The 18,659-nt window shown below is 45.0% G+C and overlaps 1 protein-coding gene across 1 annotated transcript in view; it reads left to right on the top strand.

Moving 5' to 3' along the window:
* The first annotated feature begins 16,134 nt into the window (after window positions 1–16,134).
* Window positions 16,135–18,659, top strand: part of LOC108792749 (serine/threonine-protein kinase WNK4-like) — a 73,768-nt gene continuing 71,243 nt past the window's right edge. The window contains exons 1-2 of the mRNA XM_018563591.1: window positions 16,135–16,310; window positions 16,803–16,875. Coding sequence (XP_018419093.1) covers window positions 16,135–16,310; window positions 16,803–16,875 — 249 coding nt within the window. The remainder of the gene's footprint in view (window positions 16,311–16,802; window positions 16,876–18,659) is intronic.

Below are 18,659 nucleotides of genomic sequence, written 5' to 3'. Positions count from 1 at the left end.
CCTCTCTTTTCCTCCCTTCTCCCGACTTTGCTCTCCTTGCTGATTTTACTAGCTTAATATCTCCAATTTTCTGCATCTTTAGCTCTCTTGCTCTTGTATCTTTTTCTCAGGTTCACAGTATTGTGTACGTCCAAATACCTTATTTTGGCACCATACAGCATGTGTACATATCACGCTAGTGTCAATAATCATACATGGGGTGCTATGGTGTTCACTGTTCGTTTGTTTGTTATGCGATATATCCGGAGTATAACACCTTCCGCAGCTCAGCAACATGCTACTCGTCAACCTACAATTCAGCTATTCTTGGGCGGAATACTGACAAGATCCTGTGAATATTGTGTTTATGCTCAATTTATGGATGGTACTGCTGTGCTTTTGTGTATACAATTGTATTCTCACATGCTGTTTTCATATTCTGTATTTTGTTTTTCTACTTTTTATATTATTGAAATTATAAATAAAGAATTAACAAAAAAAACTTGCCCTTTAACTGTAAGCATGCTCACATGCCATCATGGTTCTTCTGTATCTGTCATTTTACACGTTTGTTATGATCATGACAAACGTTTAATATATAATAACATTTTATCTGTCAACAATAGGCACTTTAATCACATGCCAAAGTATGAATAATTGTAAAACAGCTGCATACATTGGCTATGCTATGAAGATTCATTGTCATTGTAAGTGTTCAAAGTTGTATACTACACTACAGGAATGACAGCTAAATTTTGATTGGTTGTTAAAGAGAGATATTCACCTTTGCCTATGCAGTGCAAAGTGACAGTGTCTCTGTCAAGACCCTCCATGATCCCCCTACGCTCACATTAACAACCTCTCCAACCTTTGTCATAGCTGGCAGCACTCCCAGATGCATATGAGTATGTAACCTCTCCTGTGACAGTGCTTCAGGCCTAAGCCCAAGAAGTGTCACATGACTAAGGGAGTAATGCCACCACTGTCCCGGTCTCCAACTCTGTTGATTTTAGAGTTTAGAGATTTTAGAGTTGGCTAATACAGAAGATGGAATCAAAAGTCCTTTGCAGAGATAATGGGGCCCTTTGCTGAAGCTCTGCCACTTTGCCCAACTTTGGCAAAGTGGCAGTGTCTCTTAAAGGAGAACTATGGGGCCAGGGCTTTCCCCATAGTTCTCCTTAGGGTAACGGGAGGACACAAACTAGCGTCCTCCCGTTACCCTAAGCTCAGTAGCTCGCGGTATATTGAGACGCCGCACCTGGAGCGGATCCCGACATCGATGTCGAGATCTGCCCAGCTGCGTGAGTCACAGCTGGCTCTGCCTATCTAGAGGCAGAGCCAGCTGTACCCGTCCCCTCCTACGTCCGTTTTGCCAGTCAGCGCTGGCGGATCGGAGCGGGGAGGGGGGAATCTCTTTGCCGTGATAGGGTCGAGAGGTGAGCGAATGCCGGTATATGTTCGCTCACCTCCCGATCTACTGAGACGACCTGTGACAGTCTCATTGTCACAGGACGGCTAGAACTATGAGGTGAGTGAGAAGCATTCACCTCATAGTTCTCCTTTAAGGTCATCACCTTCTTGTCCTGTGCATGATTTCCTTTAGGCAGTTTTTCTGCTTGTTCTGTCGCTGTTTACTCAGTATTGTGATAGAGTTTAGAGAAAAAAAATACCTATTTACCAATGTGTTATATATTGGGACATTTATTTATTAGGACAGTTCTGTGTTTGCTCAAGGTGTGCATACATGGTACATACACATTTGCTCACACAAGCGACATTAACAGATTGGGGAACACTGATGTTTAGTCCCGCAGTCACTGAGGCTGTCCTCTCCAGTGCATTTTATTTGTACTGTTAATTCCTTGGGTTCTGGTTGTCTTCACTTGCTAATCCAATAACAACAATTCACCTAAACTCACATGACTTTAGGAAGGCTGCACTTTATTAATATACCTGGTTATTTCATCCTCTGAAAAGAGGAACTTTACCCAAACGTTTAACATAATAACAAACACACCTTTTAGAAATGGTTACTTCTAGATAATTGCAGGCTTTGTATTCTTTGCATACCTTATTTCTCTTTTCTTTCCCAGTCTTCTGACAACGGCCATGTTAACTAAGGGCAGGTTACTAGCTCTCCCTTTACTTCCTGGAACTCTGGCACATGTGACTAGGATAGCTGATACAATGGTGAAATGTTGTATGGCATAGTCAACTAGGTAGACAAAACAGCAGATTATCATCAACACACCTACAGGTGAGAATTAAGGTTCTAAACCCTCTGTTTCTGCCAAAGCCTTCTGCTTTGATATGCTTGTTCTCCCCTTTCAATCCCTGCCTCACGCACCTTCCAGGGCACCCTCCTCTACCCTGCTGTTCAGAGTGGAGTTTGCCGCAGTAATGGTGGAATTCATGGGTAAAATGTCTAACCCAGTGCTCAGAGTCCCCCTCTGACCTTCTTCTGTCAACTGTACTCTCTTTGAGGAAGAAGTAGAAGGGACTTCTTTCAGTTCCGTGGGCTCAACCACATATGAGAACCTGCCTCCTGAAATCTCATCCAAGCTCTTGTGGATGTGGTGCATGATGTGGTACATGATTAATTTAGTTAGAGCTGCCTGCATCAGCCTTGTAAAAGGTGACCAGTTTTTTGTTTTTTTAAATGCCCAAACCTGCCAAAACCCCTGTACACACGCTTTTACAGCCATTTTGTATAGTAACAGCGATCACCCCAAACAACTCTGAAAAATCATTTATTCCTCCTAAACATTTTGCTCAGCAATGGGTTTTTTTAAGAGGGTTTCCTTAAGAAATGGGCTACCCCTGTTGTAGACCCAGCTATTTCTTCTTTGCAGTTCCTTTGTTCAAGGATTATGTGGACAAAAGTTTAAAAGCCCCTTTTGAAGGGCTTATTTGCTCTTGCAGACCCTGCTGTGCAACCTGCTGTGGCCATCAAGGCAATGATGACAAGCATGTAGGACAGGACCTCAGATATTTTAGACTCCCCTGGATAAATGCCTACTCCAGGTCAGAGAATTACCGGGTTAAATAAAGATCAAGAAAGCAAGTCAGAAGGGCCGGCCCTGCACCTAGCAGACTTAGGCAGCCACCTAAGACACAACTTCGACCGGGGCGGATTGCCCCAGGGCTGTCTTTACCGCAGGGCAAAAAGGATAACAGCCCTGGGCCCACATAATTTTCAGGGGCCCACAGAAGCTGTCCGTTTTGCCTGGAGCAGCAGGAAGGAGAGCAGCGGCAGCAGTTTAGTTTTTTTCTTTTTTTACAGGGGGGAGCAGGAAAAATGCACCGTCACATTCTCCTCTTCTCCTCTCTCTCTGTCACTCCTCCCCCTCTCTCTCTGGGTCTCAGTGCCGTATGGTGTCTGGGGTTCCCTGGGAAGGGGATGGGATCTGCCCGGGTTTAGTCACTCAGCGCTCGCTGCAATGATGAGGATCTTCCCAGACTTCAGTGTGCAGGTGACGGCGGCTCCAGGGGGTGGGCAGGGCTCCTTACCAGCAGCGGTGAGTGTTGTATCCTGTATCATTTGCCAGTTGTGTGGCAGTCACTGCACCCCCTCCCCCAAATCTGCCATGACTGGTATGATCGCTGTATTGTTTGATGTGTTTTAAACTCACTTGGGACTTTTATGGTACAAGTTCTCTTATAGGTTTGTTTCCATTTTCTGAGTCCTGAGTCCTGAGTCCATTCTGTTGTCCTGAGTCCATTCTGTTGCAAAGTGCTGAGTCCATTCTGATGCAAAGTCCTGAGTCTATTTCGTTGCATAGTCTTCATGAAGATGTCCAAGCAGGGAGGACAGCTTGATAATGTGAGCTTTTCCCTCTACTGTTCAGAGCCTCTCCCTTGTTACCTCAGCCAGGTACTGGTTGAGGTCCTCTGTTGAAACCTACTAATGAGCCATGATGGGGGTGTGGCTGGCTCAGTGGGAGTGTTTGCACTCTAGCAGCCACTTCAAAGGCCGCCTGGGTGGCCAAGGCGTGTGATGGGGCTGAGTCTGCCTACAGAAGAACGCTTTGCCCGCTATGTGTGATATGAAGGCCCGTGGCCTGCATGTAAGAGTCTCTAATGTTTCCTGTATAGGCTGTATGATTCTGTGTGCTATGGGTGGACTGTGGACACCATGGAGGGGACATAAACCCTATGTGCTGGGGGCACAATGGAGGGGACATGGACCCTGTGTGCTAGCGAAGGACTAGGTGCCTAATAAAGGATACATGGACCCTGTGTGCTATGGAAGGGCTGTGGACACCATGGTGGAGGGGGCATTGACCTTGTGTCCTATGGAAGGGCTGGGAACAGCATGGAGGGGGCATGGACATTGTGAGCTATGGGAGGGCTGGGGACACCATGGGGGAGGGACACCATGGAGGGGACATGAACCCTATGTGTTGGGGACAAAATGGAGGGGACATGGGCCTTGTGTACTATGGAAGGGCTGAGGACAGCATGGAGGGAGCATGGACCTTGTGTGCTATGGAAGGGCAGGTGACACCATGGAGGGGACATGGACCCTCTGTGCGGGTCAAGGGGGGGGCAACTGTGGGATGGAGCAAGATGGTCTGCACAGGGGAAAAGGGACTAGCCAGTCGACTGGCACAGGATGGAGCTAGCCTGCCAACTGGGGTGTCTGCTGGGGAATTAGAAAAAAAAACACAAAAAAGTAAGCTTAGTTGTTGGAGGGGGGGGGTTGCTAGTAGCTGGTCATGCTTAGGGCGCAAAATAGTCTAGCACCTACCCTGCCATTCAGTGATGGCATCTTTATTATTCTTGCAGGTTCCCCTTAACCTTCACTCTACTAAAACTCAACTGTAGTGATCAGACTACAAAAAACCTTCTCATTGTTTTAAGCCCTGCTGTGGGTAAAGTCGCAAGTACAGTACAAAAACTGACAGGATGTGCTTGGTTTTTGGGAAAGCATTTTTGTGATGTTTTAATTTCAAACGTATGCTGCTGAAGTCCAGTCTGCATATTTGATCAATCATAGAGATCTGTACAGTTCTCTCACTTCCCTCTAATGACCACAAAGGCTTCTTTTTGAAGGACATAGACCCTAGTCCAACTTGAATACACAAAGAACTGGGTCCAGAATGGGTCTCAGAAATGTAGCGTATGTGGTACATTTGCATTGTTAGCAAGTATTTTGTGAACTTTCTTCTCTGTAAAACGTTTTGTAATTCTGTTAAACCGCCCTTGCTATTTATACAATCCTACCTGGCTAGAGAGTGATATCACCTTATCTGTTTGAGTTAAGTATTATAGTGTTGTCACCTCCCCACCAGCTGCCCATTGACTGGACAATGAAGAAGCAGCAACACACCAATCAGTCATGAACGCTGTTGACTGGTTTATCATGCTTTCTGCATGTTCCCCGTTAACCACATATGCATGCCATGGGCCCTAATTAGCTTCTAGTGATTACTCTCCCAGTCAGAGGACACCTAAGGTACTTACACTAAAGGTGGCCATACACCTGCCGATTATCGTACGCTAATCGCGGGAAATCCCGCGATCGTACGTTAATCGGCAGGTGTATGGAAGGCGTGCGACCGTTTCTACATTTTTGTCTTATGAGCACGTTTGAAAACCAGCCGAAAATCATAAGATTTTCGTCGGGTTTGTGGCGGGCTCGTAAGACAAATGCCGAACGGGCCGGTGTGCACAAGCTCACACTGCCCGCTCAGCATTGCAGTCATCGGAAGCCCTCCCCTCAGCGGGGCGGGTTTGCGATGATCACAAGTACAATCTGCCTGTCCAAGATAGGCAGATCGTACAAGCTTTTAATTACCTTACAACCATTGCAAGACGAAAGTCGTACGATGGTTGTAAAGTGTATGGCCAGCTTAACTGTATGTACAAAATATGTACCGGTAATTATATTTATAAAAATCAAACGGCATTAAATGGTGCTTTTTCATTTTATATATACCCATATTTTACATTTTGAAGGTTATCCCAATGTTCTCCCAATTCAATTGTATACAGACTGGTTTCTGTTTATAATTGGCAACACAGATGCAGCATTACAGCTCTTCATGGTGTAACAATGTACATTTTTCCCATGTAAGGACACTGTGTTCTCATCTGGTTGCCAGAGAACTGAACATAGAGCTGCTGTTAAATCTGACCACTTAGAATACGGAAGGCTTGGAGATGATAAACTAAGCAATAATCATGAGTGACAAAACTGTTACTGTTTTTTTAGACAGCCCTGTTAGTTTTCATGCTACAGACAGAATTTGTCTTCTGTTAATTGAAAGACACAGCGGAGGAGATCTTCAGATCTTGACCGATGTTATATAGCACCACATTCAGGAGTAGGTCACTAGGCAAAAAAACAAAAGCTCAGCCTAGGGGCGGCCCCTGATGGTGGCCAAACCCGGTAACAGCAAGAGCCAGCTCAGTTTTTTGCCTAGAGTTAGGACCTAAGTTCCCTGCTGAGACAATGGGGCTTAATTTTTGTGCAGGGATTTTAATTTTTTCCTTTTTCATCTGTCTTCTGGACCTTCAATCAACAGCTGAGTTGTTGATCCTTGTAGTCCCCCCAGCTCAGCCATCGAGCGCACGCAGATCCTTAGCTACATGTGGTGTCAGCTGCGACAGCCCTATCCTGGATTGGGGCAGCCTGTAAGGGTTCCTCACGGGGGTCTTATATGACTGGTTGCTCTGTCACAGTGTCCCCCCTGGCAGACAGCATCCCCGCTGCGGTGAGAGGTGATCTGTCATGGGAGATGGTACCCTCCATGAATCCTGCAGTGGTAAGTACTAGGGGACCTTACATCTATGCCTTACTGTGGGTTGGTGGCTGGCTTGGTCCTGGGGCTATCCCTCTCCTCCTTATTCCCCTGTATCTTGTGTGCATGTGCCACTGCTGGGCTTCCCTATCGCTTTATTAGCTGCTATGGGGATCTCTGTCTCAGGAGTATGCAATGGCCTCCTGGTAGGTGGTGTGTCTAGAGGTTCACGTGCATGTTAAGAGCTCTCTCCTGATGTGTTGTGGGACACAGCTACATGCAGCTACCCTGCTGGGTTTAGCCTCTGTTCTACATGGCCACTCTGGATGTCCTTGCGGCCTTGTCCTCATATGCTGTGGCTTTGTGTGCGGTGCTTGAGCACCAATGCATTGTATGTGGATGTGCAGCAGCCTCTGGCAGGAACCCCGGCACCTTGTGCACCTGGTTTGTCATTCTGTGTTCAGGTGGCTGAGCCGGTCCCCCATGGTGGCAGTATGTGCTTGGTCTGGCGAACATGATCGGTGGGAGGTCGGTCCCTATCCGATGGTGTGGGGGCTGGGTACAGTGCTTTGTGCTGTCTGCAGCCATTCACAGGGCTGTGGGCTTTGGTGCCTCCTTTGTCTGATTCCCCTTAATGTGATAATGTGTTTTGGGTCTGGCTTCTATCCCCGTGGCTGCACCTGTGTCCACCTTTTTTCCTCTAAATCGTGGACTTTTGTTTGGGTTTTTGGGACTTACAGCACAGCACGCTCTATGGGGTGCTAGAGGTTTCTTCGGCTCGGGTGTGTTACCGCTATGGCTGTGTATGTTTTTTCCCCAACCGATCTTCCCTGTTGTAGTCTCCTTCAGTGGTCTCTCTGGGTCTCCTCCGCTGTGTCTTTTATTAAAAGGAAGAGAAAATAGGATTTTTTGTACTTGCCATAAAATCCTTTTCTCTGAGTTCATTGAAAGACACAGCACCCACCCCTCTGGTTGTTATGCTGTGCCAGTGGTTGATCTATGTACTGCCTTGTACTGCTTTGTAACTAACTGATTAGTTGTTAGGGGGCTAGGGGTGCTCTAGCTGTTAGGGGGTTTGGCCACCAAAAGGGACCACCAAAAGGGGCCACCCCTAGGCTGAGCTTTTGTTTTTGTGCCTTGTGTCCTACTCCTGAAGGTGGCGACATATAACATCGGTCAAGATCTGAAGATCTCCGCTGTGTCTTTCAATGAACTCAAAGAAAAGGATTTTACGGCGAGTACAAAAAAATCCTATTTTTTCACTGACGTTGGCACTTTCCAATCCATTGTGTCAGTACTTGGGACACTACCAGTAACAATACAAACTCTATGAAGTTGTCGTCTTAATGCTAATAAGTTCCATGACATCTGAATCATAGTAAAAAAAAAAGAGTTCTGTGACGTGGCATTTCTTCAGTTCACCACAGTTAGCAGATATTTTTTGGTTGTAAAGATGTTGACTCAAACCTAAACTCGAGACTGTACCAAAACCATTAAAACTGTCCCCAGCTGATAAAGGATCTAATGCTCATTTTGAATAGGGGACAATTTAATACAGAGTATTACGATCCTCTTCTTTAAAGTGCTGGAATGTGTATGAGCACTCTTGCGTCATCACATACAATGCAGAACTGGTGGCCACATCATCGAGATGGGGCTTGATCACTGGCCCTGCATTGTATGTGATAATATCAATGAGGGGGAGGTAACACAACCAGTTGGAGGCCGGCAAGTAGAGCGGCTTTGGGCAACTGGTTGTCACAACTGTAACTGACAAGGAGGAAGACCATGGCACCCTGGATTAAAGGATAGCTAAACCCAAAGAAAAAATATAAATATTGCAGCTTACCAGTCCTTAGATGTTTTGGCTGCATTAGCTTTAATTTTTTTAGGATAAGAACATTTTAGCAAGTACAGAAACCTGGTCATCTTACAAGAAATGCAGTGTTCGTGTCACTTCCTGTGAGCTGAACTGAAAACCAAACCAGTGTTTACTCTGTAAACTACTATAGTTCCCAGGTGCCAACCTGGGAACTATAGGCCGGTCAGTCTATAATCGGTAGTTTGTAAAATGCTAGAGGGCATCATAAAGGATTATCTGGTAGAATTTGTTCAGAAAAACGGGATAGTTAATGACAATCAGCATGGGTTCAGGAAAGATCGTTCCTGCCTAACTAACTTGCTAACTTTTTATGAGGGGGTAAGTAGAGATATGGACGGAGGTAAGCCGGTAGATGTGGTATATCTGGATTTCTCAAAGGCTTTTGATACGGTACCACACAAACGCTTGCTACACAAGCTGAGAGCTATGGGCATAGATGAGGTGGTGTGTACGTGGATAGAGAACTGGCTACGGGAACGGGTCCAGAGGGTATCTGTAAATGGCACCTTTTCAGACTGGGCTAGTGTAATGAGCGGTGTGCCTCAGGGTTCTGTGCTGGGTCCCATATTGTTCAACTTATTTATTAATGACATCGGGGAGGGTGTTAACAGCGATATTTCCGTGTTTGCGGATGACACCAAAATTGGGAGGGTAATAGACACGGACTTAGACATTATAACATTACAGGAGGACCTGGATAAAATAGGGGAGTGGGCATTAATGTGGCAGATGAGGTTTAATGTTGATAAATGCAAAGTAATGCACTTTGGAATTAAAAATAAACAAATGGGTTATACAATTATGGGTATGCCGCTAGGGAAGTCAGAAATGGAGAAGGATTTGGGGGTCATTGTAGACCACAAACTGAAAGGTAGTTTGCAGTGCCAGGCTGCTGTAAACAAAGCTAGCAGGGTCTTGTCCTGTATTAAAAAGGGGATGTATTGCAGGGACAAGTCTATAATTTTGCCACTTTATAGATCATTGGTTCGACCTCATCTGGAGTACGCGGTCCAGTTCTGGTCACCAGTACTAAGAAAAGATGTCCTTGAGTTGGAAAAAGTCCAGCGGAGGGCAACCAAACTAATTAGGGGTATGGAGGACCAGAGCTACGAGACAAGGCTACTAAATTTAAACATGTTCACATTAGAGGTGAGGAGATTAAGGGGGGATATGATTTCCATGTACAAAATGTTTAATGGTGGTAGCAACATTAGCGATAAACTGTTTAAAATTAACTCCGTTACAAAAACTAGAGGCCATCACCTAAAATTGGTGGAAAAAAAATTCCAGCACAAGGGGCGAAGGGGGTTCTTCACAGTAAGATCAGTTAGGGTCTGGAACTCACTGCCACAGGCGGTGATTTCAGCAAATAATGTGGAATTGTTCAAGAAACTTTTGGACGATTTCTTAAGGGACCGTAATATACAGGGGTACGGGTACTCCTAGAATGAGATCCTAATAGGTTGGACTTGATGGACTAATGTCTTTATTCAACCTCAAATACTATGTAATCCCCCTATCCCCCATGTATTAGGGTTGAACAAAATGAGACGTGTTTGAAGTCCAGTCTGGATGGTAATTGCATAGATATAGTGGAGGTATGAGTGTAACCACCCAAGGACAGGAAGTGTGTTGTTTGCAGTATATCCAGGTAAAAATAAAGGGAAAATAGCCTGAAAGAAAGAAAACTAATGTTGGCACCTCATCTAAGGACTGGAAAGCTGCAATATATTGCTTTTTTGGGGTTGTCTTTGGTCACAGCAGAAGTATTAAAGGAACTCACCTGTGGTCCCCCATCCAAACAGTCAGCTTGGGTTCATCTACCACTGCTTTTGATGGCTTGTTCTTGGAAATCTTTCCAATTAGCTCTTTTTGCCCAGGATTTGTTAGCACTTTCTGAAGTTCCTCTGCTTTTTGGCTCCCTCTACATGGTCCCCTCTATACTGGAGACTTTGCTTTAGAAGACTCTCCCTTTAGATGCAGCCTTCCCTTTATATGTCCATGGTCCTGTCAACCTGTCAATTACCACTGGTAGTTTGTAAACTTGTGTGTGCATTTTTTCTTTGCATTTTAAGTTTACTTTATTTGCTGACCTTTCTTGTCCTGACTTTTCGGGAACTCTACCTTTTCTGACGTAGACTGTAGTTTCTTACTATGTGTTAGTCCCTTGTTATGGTTTTGACATTTGACTCTGGTTACCTCAGCAGCACATTTTGCCAATGCTTTCTGGCTTCTGTCACGTCCTCTAGCATGATCTTTAGTCTAACAATTGCCTACTCAACTTGCCTGCTCTGCAATTCCTAGTTCACCCTTGTTGGGGAATGGTTTGTTTTTTTTTAAAAGCATGGCAATTGTTAAAGCTACATAGTGCTAGCAGTAGATAGCCCTTTCTGGGGTGACTCAAGTCTGCTTCCAACTGTATGTAAAATGTACCTTATGTAAAATATTACCAAAATTTCTGTGCAGCCTAGACCCCCTTGTATAATTTCCACAATGGCTACCAAGGCCAATATCATAAAATATGTTTAATAACATAAAAAAAGTAATTTAAAAGGGACATGGGTCAGACCTACCTGTTTAGAAATATCACAGGTTTGTTTACTTATTAACTTGTGGAATGGAAATTCATTTGAGCAATTTTCTCCTCTTTTTGATAGGAGTAGTCGTAGTATGTAATGATTGCAATAATTTTTATCTGAATGCCTGGTGTTTCAGTCTGTCTAGAAGTGAGCTATAGGATTTAGCAGGCATACTGATGAAAATAATACACAGGACTATTGAGCAACGAATGATGTCCCCAGAACGAGATTTTGTTGGTTGGATTTTGGCTACTATAATACCTCCTGGCTGTCACCTATGCCCCTTTTGCTACCTTTCCCAAAAGAACATGGTATTCCAGCCGTTTTGGATGCCATCACAATGAGCTCTGTGTACTCCAATTGTGTAACAAGGACCTGGAAAATGTCATTATGTACGCATGACAGTGGCTGTTTGTTGCATTTTACCTCACTGCATTGGAGAAGGGACAAAATATTTTAGGGAGGATTTGTATTGAATGGTGCTGATTGTAATAAGTATATATATTGAATGGTGCTGATTGTAATAAGTATATATGCGGCTGAGTTATATAGGTTTATTATACCAAGGTGTTTCTATTTCTATGCCTGGTAGATAAGCAATTGTATCACATCTTCCTTTAGATATGGCAACATTTATTGTTTTTTTCTGCATTCTCTTTTGAAAGTGGAGCCAGACAATGTTGGGGCTGTGGGAGCATTTGTCATGTTGTACAAATAAGCAAAAAAAATTGCATATTACTGGGCTCTCCCTCACCGCTGCCATCTTCTCTGCTGTTTCTTCATCATCTGATGTCTTTGTTCTTCTTCCATTGGGTGGCCACTGATGTAAATTCTGTGGCACCCAGCTCCTACACACATCATCTTAAAGATTCCAAAAATCTACACTGCACCATGTTCCACAGGCAGTGCGCAGCTGCAACTAATTCCTAATACAAAGTAAAATGTGAGTGTTTTGGCGAGAAGCCACATACAAAGTCCACTTTGAAATTGTGTGACAATGCTAATATACTAATTTAACAACAGATGGTTTGCCCTGTACTTAGGTGTGAACCGAGCCTAACTGGTTAAAAAAGCTTGTGTACCCAAGAATGTAGCCAGTAAACATGCTGCCTTAAACCTCCCTTACTCGAAGCTGCACAGATGTAAGCCTACTAAAACCCTTATAATTGGCAAAGTACAAAGCTGCTTCATATTCTGTCTAGTTTTGATAAATTCACCTCTGTCTGTGTGGGAAAATGCTACTTTTTGTAAACAGGTATTATTATTTGCTGGATACAATGTATTAAGATGTTGTTGTTATCCCCCAAACCTGAGCTTGCCCATATGAATTTGGGAATAGAGAGTGTGCATTCCAGAGCGGTAGCTGCTGGAATGAACGCACCGCGATAGCTGAGAAACTTCACCCCACGTTTTGTGGCGGGAGGAGGCGTGGCAGTGCATTGTATTCAATGGCACCGCTTCCACGCCCCTCCGCCCGCAGCGCGATCGGACGCGTGGTAAAACGTTGCCAGCGCTCCGTTCCACTGCAAATGGAAAAAAATAGAGCAAGCCCTAGAACGCTGTGAAACAGGGCCCCCTCCCGCCCTAAAACGCGGGGGGAAGTTTCTCAGCGATCGCGGTTCGTTCCAGCAGCTACCGCTCTGGAACGCACACACTTTCGGTGTGAACAAGGCCTTACCGAGTGGTGACTACTCATATGTTGTTATAGGCCAAATTGATGATAACAAGAAATTGGAGCAGCTGTGCATGGTTACCAATAAGCTTCTCTCTTCAGTTTGTTCAGTTAAGATTTGAAAATGAAAGAGAGATGCTGATTGGTTGCCATGCACAGCTACTCCAGATTTTGTCTGCTCCAATTTTGATAAATTCCCATCATTGAGATCTTTATGTTCATCCATGCACTGGAATTATTTTTCTTTTGTTTACGCTGTTCTGGTTCAGTATGTCTTGTTTATTTTATTATGTTCTATCCTTTGTACCACAATGTACTAGTACTGATTTATTTACATTTCTCACATTTGAGCAGATCTAATCTATTGTTTGTCTACTTATACTTGTGAAAACTCAATAAAAATTACTTTAAAAAAAAAGTTGTTAAGCTGTTTGAAGAAAGTGGGTATGGCATCTGACTTAATACTATTGCAATTGCTGCCTGAACCTTTTGTTATGTTAAAGTGACAGTAAACTCAGGTGTTAAATCCTAAAAATGCATTCAAGTACCCCAACTATTAACAGAAATGTACCTTATATATGTATGATTCTGCTGTAGATCCTCAGTTGGTTAGAGTTGGTAAAGAGTTAAGTGTAACGAGGTGTATGCCAGATCATGATTAGCTGGCTGGTGTATACAATTGATGCATGGAATTAAAGCTATCACTATACTGGGCATTGCCCACCCCTCCCCGCAAGAGAATAGAGGATGGACAGGCAGTGCGGCTCCTGTATAAGAGAACAGCAAAAAGTTTCCCAGCACACTCACCAGCCAGCATGCAAAAAAACTTGTCTAACCGCTAAGGTTAAAAACAGAGGTTTTAGATACACGTCTTCTGCAGAAAATGTGAAAGCCGCACAGCCTCGTCAAGGCTCCTCTATGTAGTGCGGTCCTAACTCTAACCTACGAGAGTCTCCATCTTGGAGCACATGAAGCAAAAGATAAAATTGGGTGCAGGTTTGCCAGGAGGCAGCCCAACCCCCTTAAAGGCACAGGGACACACAAGGGACCCCGCACATCACAAGGGCAGCTGAGACCCCCAATGTGTCACTGCACATTGGGGGACACAGTCAAGCAAAACAAATGGCAAACACACTCATCAACTTATCACCAGCTTTAAAGCATGGTGCACATGGAAGGGCTTTATACAGTACAACAGCAGAAAGTTTCCCAGCACACTCACCAGCCAGCATGCAAAAAACGTGTCTAACAGCTAAGGTTAAAAACCACTGAAGGCCAGTGACACATTATCCAATCAGGGTTCTCAAAAGGCACTGTGCGGTGCGCAGTGCCTTGTGAGGGGCTCGGCGGGCGAACTGACAATTTGTGTGTTCGCCAAACACATGAACTAGCGATGTTTAAGTCAAACTGTTGTTCGACTCCAACATCAAGCCCATCCCTAATCTTCATATGGAATAAATAAATATGCAGTAACACCCTATGGTGAACGAAAATACCTTATATAAAACCCATATTTATCATAACAGATGTTTAGCTAATAATCCAATGTGCATGAAACATCTGGAACAAGTTATCATGCAAAAACAGAGCAATATAAAGCATGCAAACTAATTTAATCCTTTTTAAATTGGACCATTAGTCTCTTGTTATTGAGAAATTAAACCAGTTGTTGACAATTATCTTATTACCTTCAGTGTGCTGTAAATGAGGTGACTGGCAACACATTTTTAAATATCTCAATTACAAGAAATTATTTCTTCATAACTTGGAATCTATCTCTACACACTCCTGACAAGATGAGTAATGTATGTATTTAGTTCCAAGATATACACTAATCAGCGCCAAAACGAAACCCCTCTATAGCCCGCATGCTTTTTAAAATGCAGCAAGGGCTGCCCCGTCTCAGACAAGGGATCCCGAGCACTGCATAAAACACAAGGCAACACTGGGCGCCTTTCCTGATGCAAATAAACGTTTTTTTTATAAAAATAGATATACAAAAATATATTCACAAAAGAAGCAATGATTAAAAACATCAATTAACTGATAATCCTTAATTACTTTTCTGCTGTGGATGTAAACTGGAGCGATTGAGGGGCAATGCAAGAGCTCTGCTTTCCTCAAAGTGTCACGCTACCAGTGCTGAATGTGTTTTCGGGGACACGCCGCCTTCCTCAGAGCTCCCACTGGTTGTTGTTGAAGAGTCATCGACAGAATCAGACGTGAAGGTATACATGGATTCGATATTCACATCCAAGTCCATCTCTTCAGGGAAATTGGATCAGATTAAGAGAGAGACATAGAAAATGTAAAATCTGCGCTTGTGGGTAAATGCGGTTTAGAAGCTGCTGCGCTATGGACCCTAGGGTCAAACTAATAAGGTACTAAATGTGCAGCGCTAAGGGTGATTTAAGTGAAAAAATTTACTTAAAATCAAGTGTAATCGATATCTCAAAGATAATTCAAAGGTATTAAAGTGAAATAATCAAATAAGCAAAAAACTGTGTATACAAAACAATATGCAATAAGCTTTGTGTGACCTCCACGTGTGTCACCACGTGAATTACTCCTTTACCAACCTTAATAGTAACAATTTCAAAAGTGCATAAATAATATGTGATAACGGTATATAGCTGCTTGCCAGCTGTAATAATAACACAATCAAATTTAGACCAGTCCCAGGTGGTGATCCATCTGACATAAATCCAAGTGCACTATTAGTGAATAAAATCCAAAGTGAATTGATGAAGAAAATCCAAACAAATGTTTGCAAAAACACTCTTCCAACACCACTATGTAAGTGTCCACGAATGCCCCCTCTGGGGTGCACACTCACCCCACTGCTGTGGTAGTTAAGCAGTGCAAATTGATCAGTGGGTCGACATTCTTGGTATCTCTCCCGGCAATGTCCCGCCAATCGAGAGTTTATAAAATCACAAAAGAAAACTCCTTATGGTGTGGTAGGTATAAACGTTTATTTAAAAAAACATAGAGAACTTACAATTTAAAATAGTAAAGACCGGCCGGTCAGATGCAGCGTACGAATCGCCTGTACTTCCTGGTTGAGCGTGGTATCGCATGGAATAGGCCCGCCCCTTTGACAGGCCCCAATGGAGCGGGCCTATTCCATGTGATAGCACGCTCAACCAGAGCGTTATTTAGCACTCATGGCTTATAGGGCGACATCTATTCAAGCCACAGGATGTAGCCCTGCACAGTTGTTGTTTCGTACCACATTTGTACCATTCCCGGCTGCCTCCCCTATTATCTCGGAAGATGTTTGGAGGAGGGGTTGAGGAAGCGAAGCGGAGCTACAGATTCTTTTATGATAGGAGACACTCTGCTCGTCCTCTGCCTGAGCTGTACCCGGGCCAGACTGTCAGAGTCAAACTGGATGATGAAAAGAAGTGGAAAACACCGGCTACAGTAGTAGAGCGTTCCCCGGAGCCAAGGTCATATGTGGTCTGCACAGAAGGAGGGCTTGTTGCCCGCCGCAATAGAAGGCACCTTATTCTGACTCCAATTGTTGTGATAGAGACTTATCCCTTGCTGAGACCTCTATGCCTGGCCTGTATAAGCAGATACAATCACTGAGGACAATCCTTGTCAGATAGCCAGGGCTGGTGCAAGGACTTTTGCCTACTCAGGCAAAGGTGCATTTTGTGATCACACTTTAAAGGCTAAATTCATCTTTCTGACCATGTTTCATGTTACACCCATATTTAGGGTATAACATGTAACATGAAACATGATCAGATTGCAAAGGTTTTTTTTTGAAAGTTGAGCAGCTGTGTATAGCTCCAACACAGCCACGACACTCATCCACAGGAGGGAGGAACTACAAATCCTGTTCTGTGTGTGTGTGCCTCCTGACTACAAATCCCGCTTATGCATTATACATTAATGCAGAATAATATGAAGCTACATACTTTGTGCTCATTCAGGGTGCCGGCCTGCTGTGCGGAGTCTCAGGAGGGATGTGCGGGGTCCCAGATGGGTCGTGGAGGGTCTCAGGAGGTCTGTGGAGGATTACACACATACACACACATAGAACAGGGGGCACGCACACAGCACAGGGGGCACGCACACACATACACAGAACAGGGGGCACATACACAGAACAAGGGGTACATACACAGAACAGGAGGCACACATACACACAGAACAGGAGGCACACATACACACAGAACAGGGGGCACACACACATACAGAACAGGGGGGCACAAACACACAGAACAGTGGGCACACACACTGAACAGTGGACACATACACAGAACGGGGCACACACAACAGTGGGAACATACACAGAACAGGGGGCACACACACACACACAGAACAGGGGGCACACACAACAGTGGGAACATACACAGAACAGGGGGCACACACACACACAGAACAGGGGGCACACACACACAGAACGGGGGCACACACACAGAACAGTGGGCACATACACAGAACAGGGGGGCACACATACACACAGAACAGGAGGCACACATACACACAGAACAGGGGGCACACACACATACAGAACAGGGGGGCACACACACACAGAACAGTGGGCACACACACTGAACAGTGGACACATACACAGAACGGGGCACACACAACAGTGGGAACATACACAGAACAGGGGGCACACACACACACACAGAACAGGGGGCACACACAACAGTGGGAACATACACAGAACAGGGGGCACACACACACAGAACAGGGGGCACACATACACACATAACGGGGGCACACACACAGAACAGTGGGCACATACACAGAACAGGGGGCACATGCACACATGGGTCGTGGAGGGTCTGTGGAGGATTACACACATACACACACACAGCACAGGGGGCACGCACACAGAACAGGAGGCACACATACACACAGAACAGGAAGCACACATACACACAGAACAGGGGGCACATACATACCTTGCAGCTCCAGAGTACTGTGCATATCAGAGAACAGGAGCAGGCATCTCACAAACGCTCCTCCTACAGTCCACACGCTGAGCAGGAGGACTTACTACATGGCACGGCTCTCAGGTAGATCAGCGTACACAACACACAGCAGGGGGCAGGAATCCTCTCAAATGCTCTTCCTTCTTTCCAGACGCTGGCCCGGAGAACTCATGCAGGGTGTGACAGGTATGGTCAGCGCTCGCAGCAGAGAACAGGCGGCGGGGTTCGTTTTACACTAACGGGAGTGCAGTCCATCCAACGGTTACATGATTTTTCGCGCCCCACTCCTGAGGTGCCCTCAGGCGGCCGGTTGTGTTGCCTTGCACTTGCGCCGGGCCTGCAGATAGCTGAACTCACCAATACCTTTTCCATCCACAAACATTGCTTTATTCTGTACATCAGGTTACAGCAGACAACAGGATACAGCAGATTAATGAATTAGGGCAGGGCTCAAAATTTCCACTCGCCCGCTCGCATTTGGCGAGTGGAAATAAAGAGAGGGCGAGTGGAAATTCAGTCAGGCACGCGGTCACGGATCTGCACGGATGAGAGCAGCCGCTCCTTGCTGTCCTGTCCTGGCTCCGTTACTTTCGATCGATCACCGGAGCTCTGACAGTTCTGAGCCCCGTTCGCAAGGATGGATTAGTAAGGTCTGCAGACCTTACTGCAGAGAACGGTAAAGGAACGGAGCCATGACAGGACAGCAAGGAGCGGCTGCTCTCATAGTCAGGTACGTGATCCCGGTCCGTACCTGACTTAATCACGAGGGATCAGAGTCGTGCCTACTCCCTGCATAACGGCAAGCAGGTGAGGGGGCTCTTTTATTTGATGTGGGCTGGGAAG

Source organism: Nanorana parkeri, unplaced genomic scaffold (assembly GCF_000935625.1).
Source record: "Nanorana parkeri isolate BGI_ZX_2015 unplaced genomic scaffold, ASM93562v1 scaffold679, whole genome shotgun sequence".
NCBI lineage: Eukaryota > Metazoa > Chordata > Amphibia > Anura > Dicroglossidae > Nanorana > Nanorana parkeri.
Note: the sequence above shows the minus strand (reverse complement) of the source record. Positions and strands in the feature narration are given on the sequence as shown.